The 11734-nt window shown below is 45.9% G+C and overlaps 1 protein-coding gene across 1 annotated transcript in view; it reads left to right on the top strand.

Annotated features, from left to right (window-relative positions):
• Positions 1-230: 230 nt before the first annotated feature.
• Positions 231-11734, top strand: part of ERCC4 (ERCC excision repair 4, endonuclease catalytic subunit) — a 30881-nt gene continuing 19377 nt past the window's right edge. Inside the window, exons 1-4 of the mRNA XM_047087364.1 lie at positions 231-445; positions 1955-2135; positions 7824-8019; positions 9391-9598. Of these exons, the coding sequence (XP_046943320.1) occupies positions 239-445; positions 1955-2135; positions 7824-8019; positions 9391-9598 (792 nt within the window). The 5' untranslated portion in view covers positions 231-238. The remainder of the gene's footprint in view (positions 446-1954; positions 2136-7823; positions 8020-9390; positions 9599-11734) is intronic.

Below are 11734 nucleotides of genomic sequence, written 5' to 3'. Positions count from 1 at the left end.
TCCCGCTCGGCTCTGTTCGGCTGCGCTCGTCCCCCGTTCGGCTCTGTTCGGCTGAGCTCGTCTCCCGCTCGGTTCTGTTCGGCTGAGCTCGTCTCCCGCTCGGTTCTGTTCGCCTGAGCTCGTCTCCCGCTGCGTTCTGTTCGCCTGAGCTCGGCTCCCGCTCGGCTCTCTTCGGCTGAGTTCGGCTCCCGCTCGGCTCTCTTCGGCTGAGCTCGGCCGCGGCCCCGGAAGGGCGCCCATGGAGCCGGTACCGCCGGCTCGGCCGACCGCTATGGCGCCGCTGCTGGAGTATGAGCGGCAGCTGGTGCTGGAACTACTGGACGCGGACGGGCTGGTAGTGTGCGCCCGCGGGCTCGGCGCGGATCGGCTCCTCTACCACTTCCTCCGGCTGCACTGCCACCCCGCGTGCCTGGTGCTGGTGCTCAACACGCAGCCGGCCGAGGAGGTGCGGCTGCCGGCGCGGGGGTGAGGGGGTCCCCGAGAGAGTTGGGGGCTTCCCGAGCGGATGCAGGCCCGACGCGGGCGCGAGGCCTCTGAGGGCGCCGGCGGTCCCTAGCGCCGGGGGAGGGCGTTGAATGGGGGTCCGTGAGGCAGATGCAGGGCCCTGACACCGGCGCGAGGACGTAGGGTGGGAGGGGTCCCTTGGAGGATGCACGTCCCTGACACGGGCGCGGGGACACTGAGAAGGATGAGAGGGGTCCTTGAGGCGGACGCGGGTTCCTGACGCGGGTGGGAGGACACGGGAGTGGGAGGAGTCTCGAGGCCGACGCAAGTCCCTGACACCGGCGCGGGGACACCGAGGGTGCGAGGGGTCCCGAGCAGGGTGCAAGTCTCTGACACTGGTGCAAGAGCTTGGAACGGGGGTCTCTGAGACAGCTGCAGGTCCCTGCCGAGGGTGCAAGGACGCAGAGGGACGGAGGGGCTCGGAGAGGGGGAGGGGAGTCACCACCGGAGGCGAGGGGCAGAGAGAAGGATTGGAGGTCCCGGAAGAGGACGCGATGGCCAGAGAAGGCTGCGGAGAGGAACGATGAGAGAGGCGCCAGGCTGGGTACCATGGGGCCTGTTGGGTCAGAAGAGCGGGATCTGGAAAAGGGAACAGTGACGGGGATGGGCGAGTCTCAGAGGGTAATTGCAGGATGTGAAAGGAGAGACTGAAACTGGGGAGAGCCCTGGAGGGAAGAGGAGGGTCTGAGGGGGTTGACCCAGGCTGGGGGGAGGGGGCGGAGGGTCAGAAGGGAAGGGAGCTGGAAGCTGAGGACCTGGCGGTTAAGGAATGGAGGGCACTGAGGACAGAAGACGGATACATCTGTGCCAAAACGGGGCGTTTGCTATTGAGAGGTGGCACAGCCTGGTGTGACAAGTCTGCTGCGCCCCTAGGTAGAGCAGGTGGCCAGGAGGCAGGTGGCCGCTGAGAAGAATGCCCACAGACTCGGTGAGGGCAGGGATACTGTCTGATTTGTCTAGGGATCCCCAGTACCTGGCACAACCCAGGGCCCCCAGGAGAGGAAGGGTTGCCCTGAAGACACAAAGGGCCAAGCTCCCACTGACCTGAAGCCCCGCTGGGGCGGATGGGGACAGAGCCACCAGTCTAAAACTCGGCTTGGGAAGAGGATTCCTTGCGATCTCCTCACACCCAGCGCTTGCCTGCAAACCGGGCTTTGATGGCAAGTAGTTTCTAGCTAGCCGAAGTCTTTTAACTGAGGGTTTTAAAGTCTTTGTTATTGTTGTTAAAATGCTCATAACTCAAGTGCAGTGATGCCTCAGCACAAACCCAAAAACCCAACAAAAATAAAAGCCTGGTTGCATGTGGATGATTGGTTGATCACCCAAAGCAGTAACTTGGTTTGTATATTCCTCAAGTTCCCTGTCTCTCTTTTTAAATACAAAGACCTTGCCGCCTAGTAAAAACTGCCCTGTATTAAACAGACTGCTAATCAAACTTGATTTGATGTAGGAGTATTTTATCAGTCAGCTGAAGATTGAAGGAGTGGAACACCTCCCTCGTCGTGTAACAAATGAAATCACAAGTAACAGTCGCTACGAGGTCTACACCCAAGGAGGTGTGATATTTGCAACAAGTCGAATACTTGTGGTCGACTTCTTGACTAATAGAATACCTTCAGATTTAATCACTGGTAAGAATTTGACACCTTGTCATTATTTGTATAATGATACAAACTAGCACTTTTTTGTGCCTGTCTCCACTGCTGAAGTCTAAACTAGAACCTCCTTGGGGGCAGCACTGGGTGTTTTGACTCAGCATTGTACTCCCAGGGGTTAGCACAATACCGGACACATTTTAGATGCTTAAAAAGTACTTGTAGCCTGAATAAGTAAGAATGACTTTTCCTTGCTCTCTAAGCTCCCATCTGGTTAATACTTCATAATTGGCTGGCATTTGCTTTTCGAACCTAATCAGCCTTGAAATGTTTATAGATATACTTTGTATATTTCCTAAAATATTTGGTTTTCTCTCTAAAGAGTTTTTCTCCCCCCCGTGATTTGAAATTAAACCGAGTCGTTGCTTAATTATTTTGAGAAATAATGGCTTCATTTTAGCTAGAATTAATATAGAAAAGGAATTCGTTCTCATTATCATTCATCTGTTTGGCAACCTTTTCTGATCTCCCCCAAAGCTCATTTGAGGACCCTACCTCTCTGTCCTCGGGTTATCCTGTGCTTCTCCCCAGTCATAGCACTAAAGAACAACCCATTATATTTGCCAGTTTATTTTTCTGTCTCACTCTTAGATAACAAGCTTCATAAGCACAAGGAACAATTTGTTCATTGCAGGCTAAGAACCTGATACGCAGGGTATTAAACACGTGTTTGTTGGATGAACGTTGTGTGAATAAGCTGTGATCTTCTGTAAACTTCTGGAGGGCAGAGCGACTGTGACATTCATAATGGTATATCCCACTATTGCCCTGACCCAGAAGACCCTCAGGAAGCATTTAGTGAATCAATGTATGAACGAATGTTTTATGTGGCTCATGGTACACTGATTGAAGAAAAGTGTTTTTATACTTTTATAACATTTATAACTGTAATAAGCTGGGGCATAGGTGGTAAAGTTGGACTCACCTGGCTTTGAATGGGGATGCCACCACTCACAAGGAAGTTACGTAATTTTGGTGAGCCTCGGTTCTCTTTTCTCTTTTTTTTTTTATTTTAGTTAGTTAACATATACAGGGCAATATTATTTCAGGAGTAGAATTCAGTGATTGATCACTTACATACAACCCCCAGTGCTCATCACAAGTGCCCTCCTTAGTACCCATCCCCTATCTAGCCCATCCCCCACCCCCTCCCTCAGTCAACCCTCAGTTCCCTGTCATTAAGAATGGCTTGTCTCCCTCTCTTCTCTCCGCCCACTTCCCACGTGTTCATCTGTTTCGTTTCTTGAATTTCCACACATGAGTGAAATCCTATGGTATTTGTCTTCCTCTGATTGACTTAGCATAATACACTCTAGCTCCATCCACATCATTGCAAATGGGAAGGGGTCATTCTTTTCGATGACTAAGTAATATTACATCGTATAGATAGATACACCACATCTTCTGTATCCATTCACCAGTTGATGGGCACTTGGGCTCTTTCCATAATTTGGCTACTGTTGATAATGCTGCTGTAAACATCAGGTGCACGTACCCCTTCCAATCTGTATTTTTGTATCCTTTGGGTAAATACCTAATGGTACAATTGCTGGATTGTAGGGTCGTTTTATTTTTAGTTTCTTGAGGAAACTCCATACTGTTTTCCAGAGTGGCTGCACCAGTTTGCATTCCCACCAACAATGCAAAAGAGATCCTCTTTCTCCGCATCCTCACCAACACCTGCTGTTTCTTGTGTTGTTAATCTTAGCCACTCTGACAGGTATGAGGTATTATCTCATCATGGTTTTGATTTCTATTTCCCTGATGATGAGTGATGTTGAGCATCTTTTCATGTGTCTATTAGCCATCTGGATGTCTTCTTTGGAAAAGTATCTATTCGTGTCTTCAGCCCATTTCTTCACTGGGTTATTTATTTTTTGGGTGTTGAGTTTGAGAAGTTCTTTGTAGATTTTGGATGCCAGCCCTTTATGAGATATGTCTTTTGTGAATATCTTCTCCCATTCTGTAGGCTGCCTTTTAGTTTTGTTGACTGTTTCCTTTGCTGTGCAGAAGCTTTTTATCTTGATGAGGTCCCAATAGTTCATTTTTGCTTTTGTTTCCTTTGCCTCCAGCAACATATCTAGTAAGAAGTTGCTCCGGCCAAGATCAGAGAGGTTGCTGCCTGTGTTCTCTAGGATTTTGATGGTGTCTTGTCTCACATTTAGATCTTTGATCCACTTTGAGTTTATTTTTGTGTATGGTGGAGGAAAGTGGTCTGGTTCATCCTTCTGCTTGTCGCTGTCCAGTTTTCCCAGCACCACTTGTTAAAGAGACTTTTTTCCATTTTTCTTTCCTGCTTTGTCGAAAATGAGTTGGCCATTTGGTTGTGGGTTCATTTCTTAAATTGAGAAAAAGAGCACCTCCTAGAGTTATCTTAAGGATTAAGTGAGTAAAAATAAACGGCTCAGTATAGTGCGTGGTACATACTAAATGATAAATAATAGCAAAGAAAAAAAAAGCATTGGCTTTTCATAACCAGAAATTCTGATGCATCGTAAAGTCTTTCACTGTTTGTTGCTTTCTTCTCAGCTTAGTTTTATATTGCTTTGTTTTTTAAGTGGATAAAATGGGGGCAGTGTACCGGAACTACCACTAGATGTCAGTATTGCTCTGACTTTTAGTAACCGTTCAACCTACTTAGGCAGAGAGCGGGATGAATCAAAGAAACCTCCAAATTATAGCTTATAGGTAGTTCCTAAATAAAAGCGCAAAATTCCCGGCCCATATCTGATCAGCAGCCAATAATGAAGGTAGCGCTGCTGCTGCCGCCGCTTCGCTGCATGGAAGGTGAATCAATGCCAGACAAGAACCCTGCCCGATTCTGCTCCCCAAGGGATCATTCTCCCCCGCCCCCCCCCACCGCTCCCGCCAGGCTGGCAATGACACTTTGACCACAACTCTGACAGACCAAACAGCAGTCCTTGAGACATGTAACCCTCCGGAAAGTTCTGAATGTCCCCGGCCCTAACCTTCCCCCCCCACCTCCGCCACTGCCATTGCTACTCGTGGTATCCGCCACCATACCCCACCCAAGGGTCCCTGCCAAACGCAGCTCCCCGGTGCAGAGAGAACTGTGTAGATAGCGACCCTGGTTGTACTGGCAGGAGACAGGACAGGAGGCTTTCATTGCTAAAACGGCTCCTGACCTCCCCAAATAGAACTCAGAACACGCTTTCCACGGGACGCTTAAAAAAACCCTCCCACGTTACATGTTAGGTTCGTGCGCCCAGGGCTATAATCCAGTTTTCTGTTCACTCAACAAACATTTAGTGTCCTAAGGGTCCTTTGTTTGGTAGAGATGTGGTAGGTCCTGGAGACAGATGAACGAGAGACTGGTGAACTCTTGAGCTAGGCTCCCTCTGGGTTTGACCCCGCCTCCCCCGTGTACCAAAGTTGTGCCTCCTGGCACGTTCCTTAATGTCATCAGGACTCCGTTTACTCACCCATAAATGGGAGACTGTAACAGTGCCTCCTCTTAGGCTTAGCACACGGGTGAAATGAGATCATGTTTGTAAAATTCTTAGCTTCATGCTCAGCACACAGTCAAGCATTCTCTGATGACTGCTTGTTGTGATGTCCTTGTCCTCAAGCGGTGTCGTGGAGGAGGCAGGTGGAAAGCAGTACTCGCAGTACAGGATGAGATACGAACTGTTGTGGGAGCATCAGAATGAAATGTAAGGAGGCTTTGGTGAGACCGCAGTTGCCCCCAGAAGTACACCTGCTCGTGTTTTCTTGTTGCTGGTTTTTCAAACGGTGTGTCGGGGGTGGTGGGGAGTCCTCAGGGGGTGTCACTTAGGAGAAACCAGGCTTTGTCTTCAGGCACACATGGTTTGGGACCTTTAGCCTCCCATTACTTGGCGGATGACTTTGATCAACCTGTTTGCCTCTCCTGATCTCATAATAATACCTACATCATAGAATTCTGAGGATTAAATGAGTAAGTCTGCAAAAGTACCTGACCCCAGTGCCCGGGATCGAGTATTCTCTTCTTCCATCTGGGTTCCAAAAGAATGACAGCCTTTTGGAACACAACATTTTCTTTCTTTTTTCTTTTTTTAATGTTTGTTTATTTATTTATTTTGAGAGAAGGGAGAACATGTGTGCACACGTGCACGAGCGGGGGAGGGGTAGAGAGGGAGAAGAGAGAGAATCCTAAGCAGGCTCTGGGCAGGATCTCACGGGGCTCGATCTCACGAACCGAAACCGTGAGATCATGACCTGAGCTGAGATCACGAGTCAGACGCTTACCCAACTGAGCCACCAGGTGAGCTGGAGCAGAACATTGTCTTAAATTGAGGCCCATCTTTCCTTTAGAAGCCCACCTTTATCACTTCAACCTTATATAATATTTCAGTCTAGGCCAGCAAAGTGTAGCCCAGTAAAGTACTTGGAAAAGCCCAGCGTCTTAAGTCCAGGATCTTTTCTGAGTTGTAAATTTGTTATGTACATGTATTGCAGTTATTGAAAACCCTTTGTCTGTAAATTCCTAAATAACACTTACTGATTTTTAGCACATCTGAAAAATAGTGTGCTTAGCTAGAATTAGAATAGATGGTAGCTCTCTCCACCTCAGTCCAAAATTTAAACGCCAAAAGAGCAGAATCTGAATTGAGCCTCCTGAACTACTAAAAGGGGTCATAAATCACTATTAATGTCATTTCCCAGATGCTAGGAGTCATGGGAACTGGTACAAAAACACATAAACACATTTATGACAAATTTTTATGTAAGGTAATTGGCTTGATGTCGGTCTCAAAGACTAAGAATCATCACAGAATAATTGAGTTTTTGATTCAGAAATGACATCCGTGCACTCTTATGTCCTACGTCTTCCTAATTTCTCGCTAATCACACTGCATCAAAATGGCATATATGTGTCATGTCTCGTGGATGTATTATACACACAAAAGAAAGATTATCTGGTCAGTGCTCTCATTTTATAAATAAGGAAACGTATAATAATTTCCTTGTTTTTGTGATCTCAGAAGTGTCCTAATCACAGCACCCCCAAACCCAGATGTAGTAAATATATTCATTAAAGGTCTTTATTTTAATGGACTAGTTTATCTCTCAGTTGAATATCCTCTGATTCCAAAAATTGAATTATTCTAGTAGGTGGTACAGATGTTACCCAGACTTGTGAAATGGCCCTCTTTTCTGTAGTCCACATCTGGTTCACATATGAAAGGAGAGTCAGTGAGGCACTTTGCTTTCAGAAACTCTTCCTCCGCCGTGCCAGACATACCCCACCCCAGGGCCTTTGCTCTTACTGTCCCCTCATCCTGGAACGGTCTTGGTGCACGTGGTTACAAGGCTCACCTCCTCTTTTCCATCTAGCCTTGGCCCAGATAGAGCCTCAACGAGGCAACCCTGCCTAAAGTTGCCCCCCATCACCTCTCACACACACTCCCTCTCCTCCTCCTCGGATTCCTTTTTTCCTCCCCAGCCCTTATCGCTGTACAACTTACTAAATCGTCTCTTTGTTTATATTGTGTATCGTAAGTACCGCAAGGACACAGATTGCCATCTGTGTGTTCACTGCTGTATCTCGGGCCCAGACGAGCACACCGCCCGTGCTCAAGAGAAATGTGGTAAAATCAGTGAATGAAAACGAGCATGAACTTCCTTGTCTGTTCTGTAATCTAAATTATTATCTCCTCCCAGGCATCTTGGTGTATAGAGCGCACAGGATAATCGAGTCTTGTCAAGAAGCATTCATCTTGCGTCTGTTTCGCCAGAAAAACAAGCGTGGTTTTATTAAAGCTTTCACAGACAATGCTGTCGCCTTTGACACTGGTTTTTGTCACGTGGAAAGAGTGATGCGAAATCTTTTCGTAGGGAAGCTGTATCTGTGGCCAAGGTAAATAGCCTTATGTGACAGATTTCTGTGAGAGAATCCACTACGACTTAAGCGTGCACTTGAAAGTGATGTAAAATTTATAGGAATTGCACTTGACATACGATAGCCGGGTCCATACCAAGTGCATCAAATAGAAACATATGGTTACCTCATTTGTGATTATTTTAAAAGGAGAGACAGATTTGATATTTCCTTTTCTGGTAGCCCGTCACATCCATCCAAGGGCAGCCACTTTATTGCCTCTTCTACGTTTAGCGAAACCCCCAGGGAATCTAGAGCCTAAGGTATATAACAGGTTTAGGAGAACTAAACTCCCTCTGAAAATTACCTGTCGGGGAATAAGGCACAAAGATTGTTTTATTAATTTTGTTTAACGTTTATTTGTTTTTGAGAGATGGAGCACGAGCAGGGAAGGGGCAGAGAGAGGGAGACACAGAATCCGAAGCAGGCTCCAGGCTCCAAGCGGTCAACACAGAGCCTGACGCGGAGCTCGAACTCATGAACCGTGAGATCATGACCTGAGCGGAAGTCGGACACTTAACTGACTGAGCCACTCAGGGGCCCCAAAGCGTAAAGATTTTTGAAGAATTCCTGTAAATGTCTAGGAAAACCCGGAAGGTTCCAATGTTCAAACATCTCGCACCTGTGCTGATACGTATTTTGGTTACACTACATGGCATTTGAAAGTAATTGCCAGGGTCTTTTGCCTTTCTTGATTATGCTGTCTCAAGGATAGGCATGCTTTTTCTGTGAAGGGCCTGATAGTAAGTATTTTGGGCTTTGCAGGCCAGGTGGTTTGTGACAATACTTCCAGTCTGCTGTTGCATCAGGAAAGCAGCCATAGACAATATATAAACACTGGGCACGGCTTTGTTCCAATAACACTATTTCTAAAAACAGGCAATGAAAAAAAAAACAACAAAAACGGGGTGCCTGGGTGGCTTCACTCGGTTGAGCATCTGACTTTGGCTCAGGTCATGATCTCATGGTTCATGGTTTCCAGCCCCACGTCGGGCTCTGCTGACGGCTCAGAGCCTGAAGCCTGCCTCGGATTCTGTGTCTCCCCCTCTCTCTGCCCCTCCCCTGCTTGTGCTCTGTCTCTCTCTCCCTCTCTCTCAAAAATAAATAAACATTAAAAAAAAAAAAACAGGCACTGGTTTGGGCCCAGACCATATTTTTGCTGACCCCCCGCCTTATTCAACGAATGCATCCTTTCGTTGAGATTAAAAGTACTTCTGAAAACATTGTCATTTTGCTGTCTGTCTGGTTTGTGTCTTAGTTGCATTTCCAAAAACCCTGTGAGAGCAAAAACTGAGAGCCGTGTTATTTCTGGTCTCGGAGAAAACGTTTGGAAACGATTTGTCTCTTCAGGTTCCATGTAGCAGTAAACTCATTCTTAGAACAGCACAAACCTGAAGTTGTAGAAATTCACGTTTCTATGACGCCTGCCATGCTCGCCATACAGACTGCCATCCTCGACATCCTAAATGCGTGTCTGAAAGAACTGAAATGCCACAACCCATCGCTCGAAGTTGAAGATTTGTCTTTAGAAAATGCTATTGGAAAACCGTTTGACAAGGTACTCTGCCTCTTTTCCTTGTAAGCGCAGTGTGTTAGGTTACAGCTTTAAAGAATCCAAGTTCTTTTGCTAATTGCAGTGTCCTCAATAGGATATTGCTGTTATTTTTTTAAATGTTTTTTTATATGCATTTTTGAGAAAGACAGAGAGACAGAGTGTGAGCAGGGGAGGGGCACAGAGGGAGGGAGACACAGAACCCGAAGCAGGCTCCAGGCTCTGAGCTGTCAGCAAAGAGCCCAGTGCGGGGCTCGAACTCACAAACCTCGAGATCATGACCTGAGCCAAAGTCGGACGCTTAACTGACTGAGCCGCCCAGGCGCCCCAGAAATTGCTGTTATTTTAAAACTAATCTGGAAGTGATTTAAGTACAACCTGTTCGGTTTACTGGAGAGTAATAATTTGTAGTAGAATACATGGATTGACCTGTAAGCACAACTCTTTATTTTTGCCGTTATACAGTGATTATCTTGTATTTCAAGTATAATTAAGAGAAGGAAAAATAACCTTTTTGCTCTGAAATGACAGCATTTGGATATCTACAGATAGAAGAGTTTTACATGAGAATGCTTTCATAATTTATGATCTGCTTGGAATAAAAATAATTGGGACGAGTTTTCATTACTGAGGAATGTGAACCTTGCTGTGTCCTAAAATTACGTTTTCAGTTGAGAAAATGTTAAGACTTTTAGTTCAAGGAACTTTTATTCTAACTGATGTTTTCTATTGTAGATGAATATTAATACAGATGCGTAAATGTCTAAAATTGAATTGTAGATCCAGAAAACGCTGACTTTTAAAAAAATTCCTGGCAGCTTTTTTTTTTTTTTTTCTATATTTTGGTGGAACAAGTTCCTGTCTTTTAAGCTTTGAATGCATCTGTGTGTCACTGGAAATAATTCACAGTGATTATTTAAAAGGAAAAATTTAACTCCTCATATCTCTGATTCTTCCAGAAAGTGCTTCTATTGAAATAATGATACATAAAACTAATTACATTATGTTTTGTTCCTCTGTTCTTACAGTGTAGTGCATGTGAAGCCACAAAGAAAAACCACAAAAAAACCCTTCCCATTCTTTTAATAGAATGTGTGTGTCCTTATTAAAAAACAAAATATAACCTGATAGGTTTTGTACTAAGTTTCTGTTTCTCATTCCCTGGTAAAGGTCAAAGTATTATTTTGGGTATTCTTTCAGCAACCAGATGTAAATGCAGACATGACTCTCATCTTGTTAGAAAATTAACATTTGTAAAATTTTTTTATTTTTTAATTAATTTTTTTAACACTTATTTATTTATTTATTTATTTATTTATTTATTTATTTAGAGAGACAGAGAAAGACAGAGCATGAGCAGGGGAGGGGCAGAGAGAGAGGGAGACACAGAATCCGAAGCAGGCTCCAGGCTCCAAGCTGTCAGCACAGAGACTGATTCGGGGCTCAAACCCACGAACCGTGAGATCATGACCCGAGCCGAAGTGGGATGCTTAACCAACTGAACCACCCAGGCGCCCCAGAAAATTAACATTTGTTTAAGAGAGAGAGAGAGGGGCACCTGGGTGGCTCAGTTGGTTGAGCGTCCAACTTTGGCTCAGGTCATGATCTCACAGTTCATGGGTTCGAGCCCCGTGTGGGACTCTGTGCTGACAGCTCAGAGCCTGGAGCCTGCTTTGGATTCTGTGTCTCCCTCTCTCTCCGCCCCTAACCCGCTCGCATTCTGTCTCTGTCTCTCTCAAAAATAAACATTAAAAAAAGAATAGGAGAGAGAGCGAGAGCATGAATGAGAGAGAGGGGCGGGGCGGGGGGGGTGGGGAAGGGGCAATCCTAAGCAGGTTCCACACTGAGCGTGGCTTGGAAATAGTTTGTGGGGCGCCTGGGTAGTTCAGTCGGTTAAGAGTCCGACTTCAGCTCAGGTCATGATTTCGCCGTTCGTCGGTCTCTGTGCTGACATCTCAGAGCCTGGAGACTTCTTCAGATTCTGTGTCTCCCTCTCTCTCTGCCCCTCCCCTGCTCGCACTCTTGTCTCTCTCTCAAAAATAAACAAACAGTAAAAAAAAAAAAAAAAAAAGAATCAGTTTGTGAAGGACGTGTGTATACGTAGCAGTGGATACGTAGATACCTACATAGTACATGTCAAAG

Source organism: Lynx rufus, unplaced genomic scaffold (genome assembly GCF_022079265.1).
Source record: "Lynx rufus isolate CCGP_SWC_20201006 ecotype Redwood Valley unplaced genomic scaffold, mLynRuf1.p SCAF_23, whole genome shotgun sequence".
NCBI lineage: Eukaryota > Metazoa > Chordata > Mammalia > Carnivora > Felidae > Lynx > Lynx rufus.
This window is presented reverse-complemented; position numbering and strand designations above follow the sequence as displayed.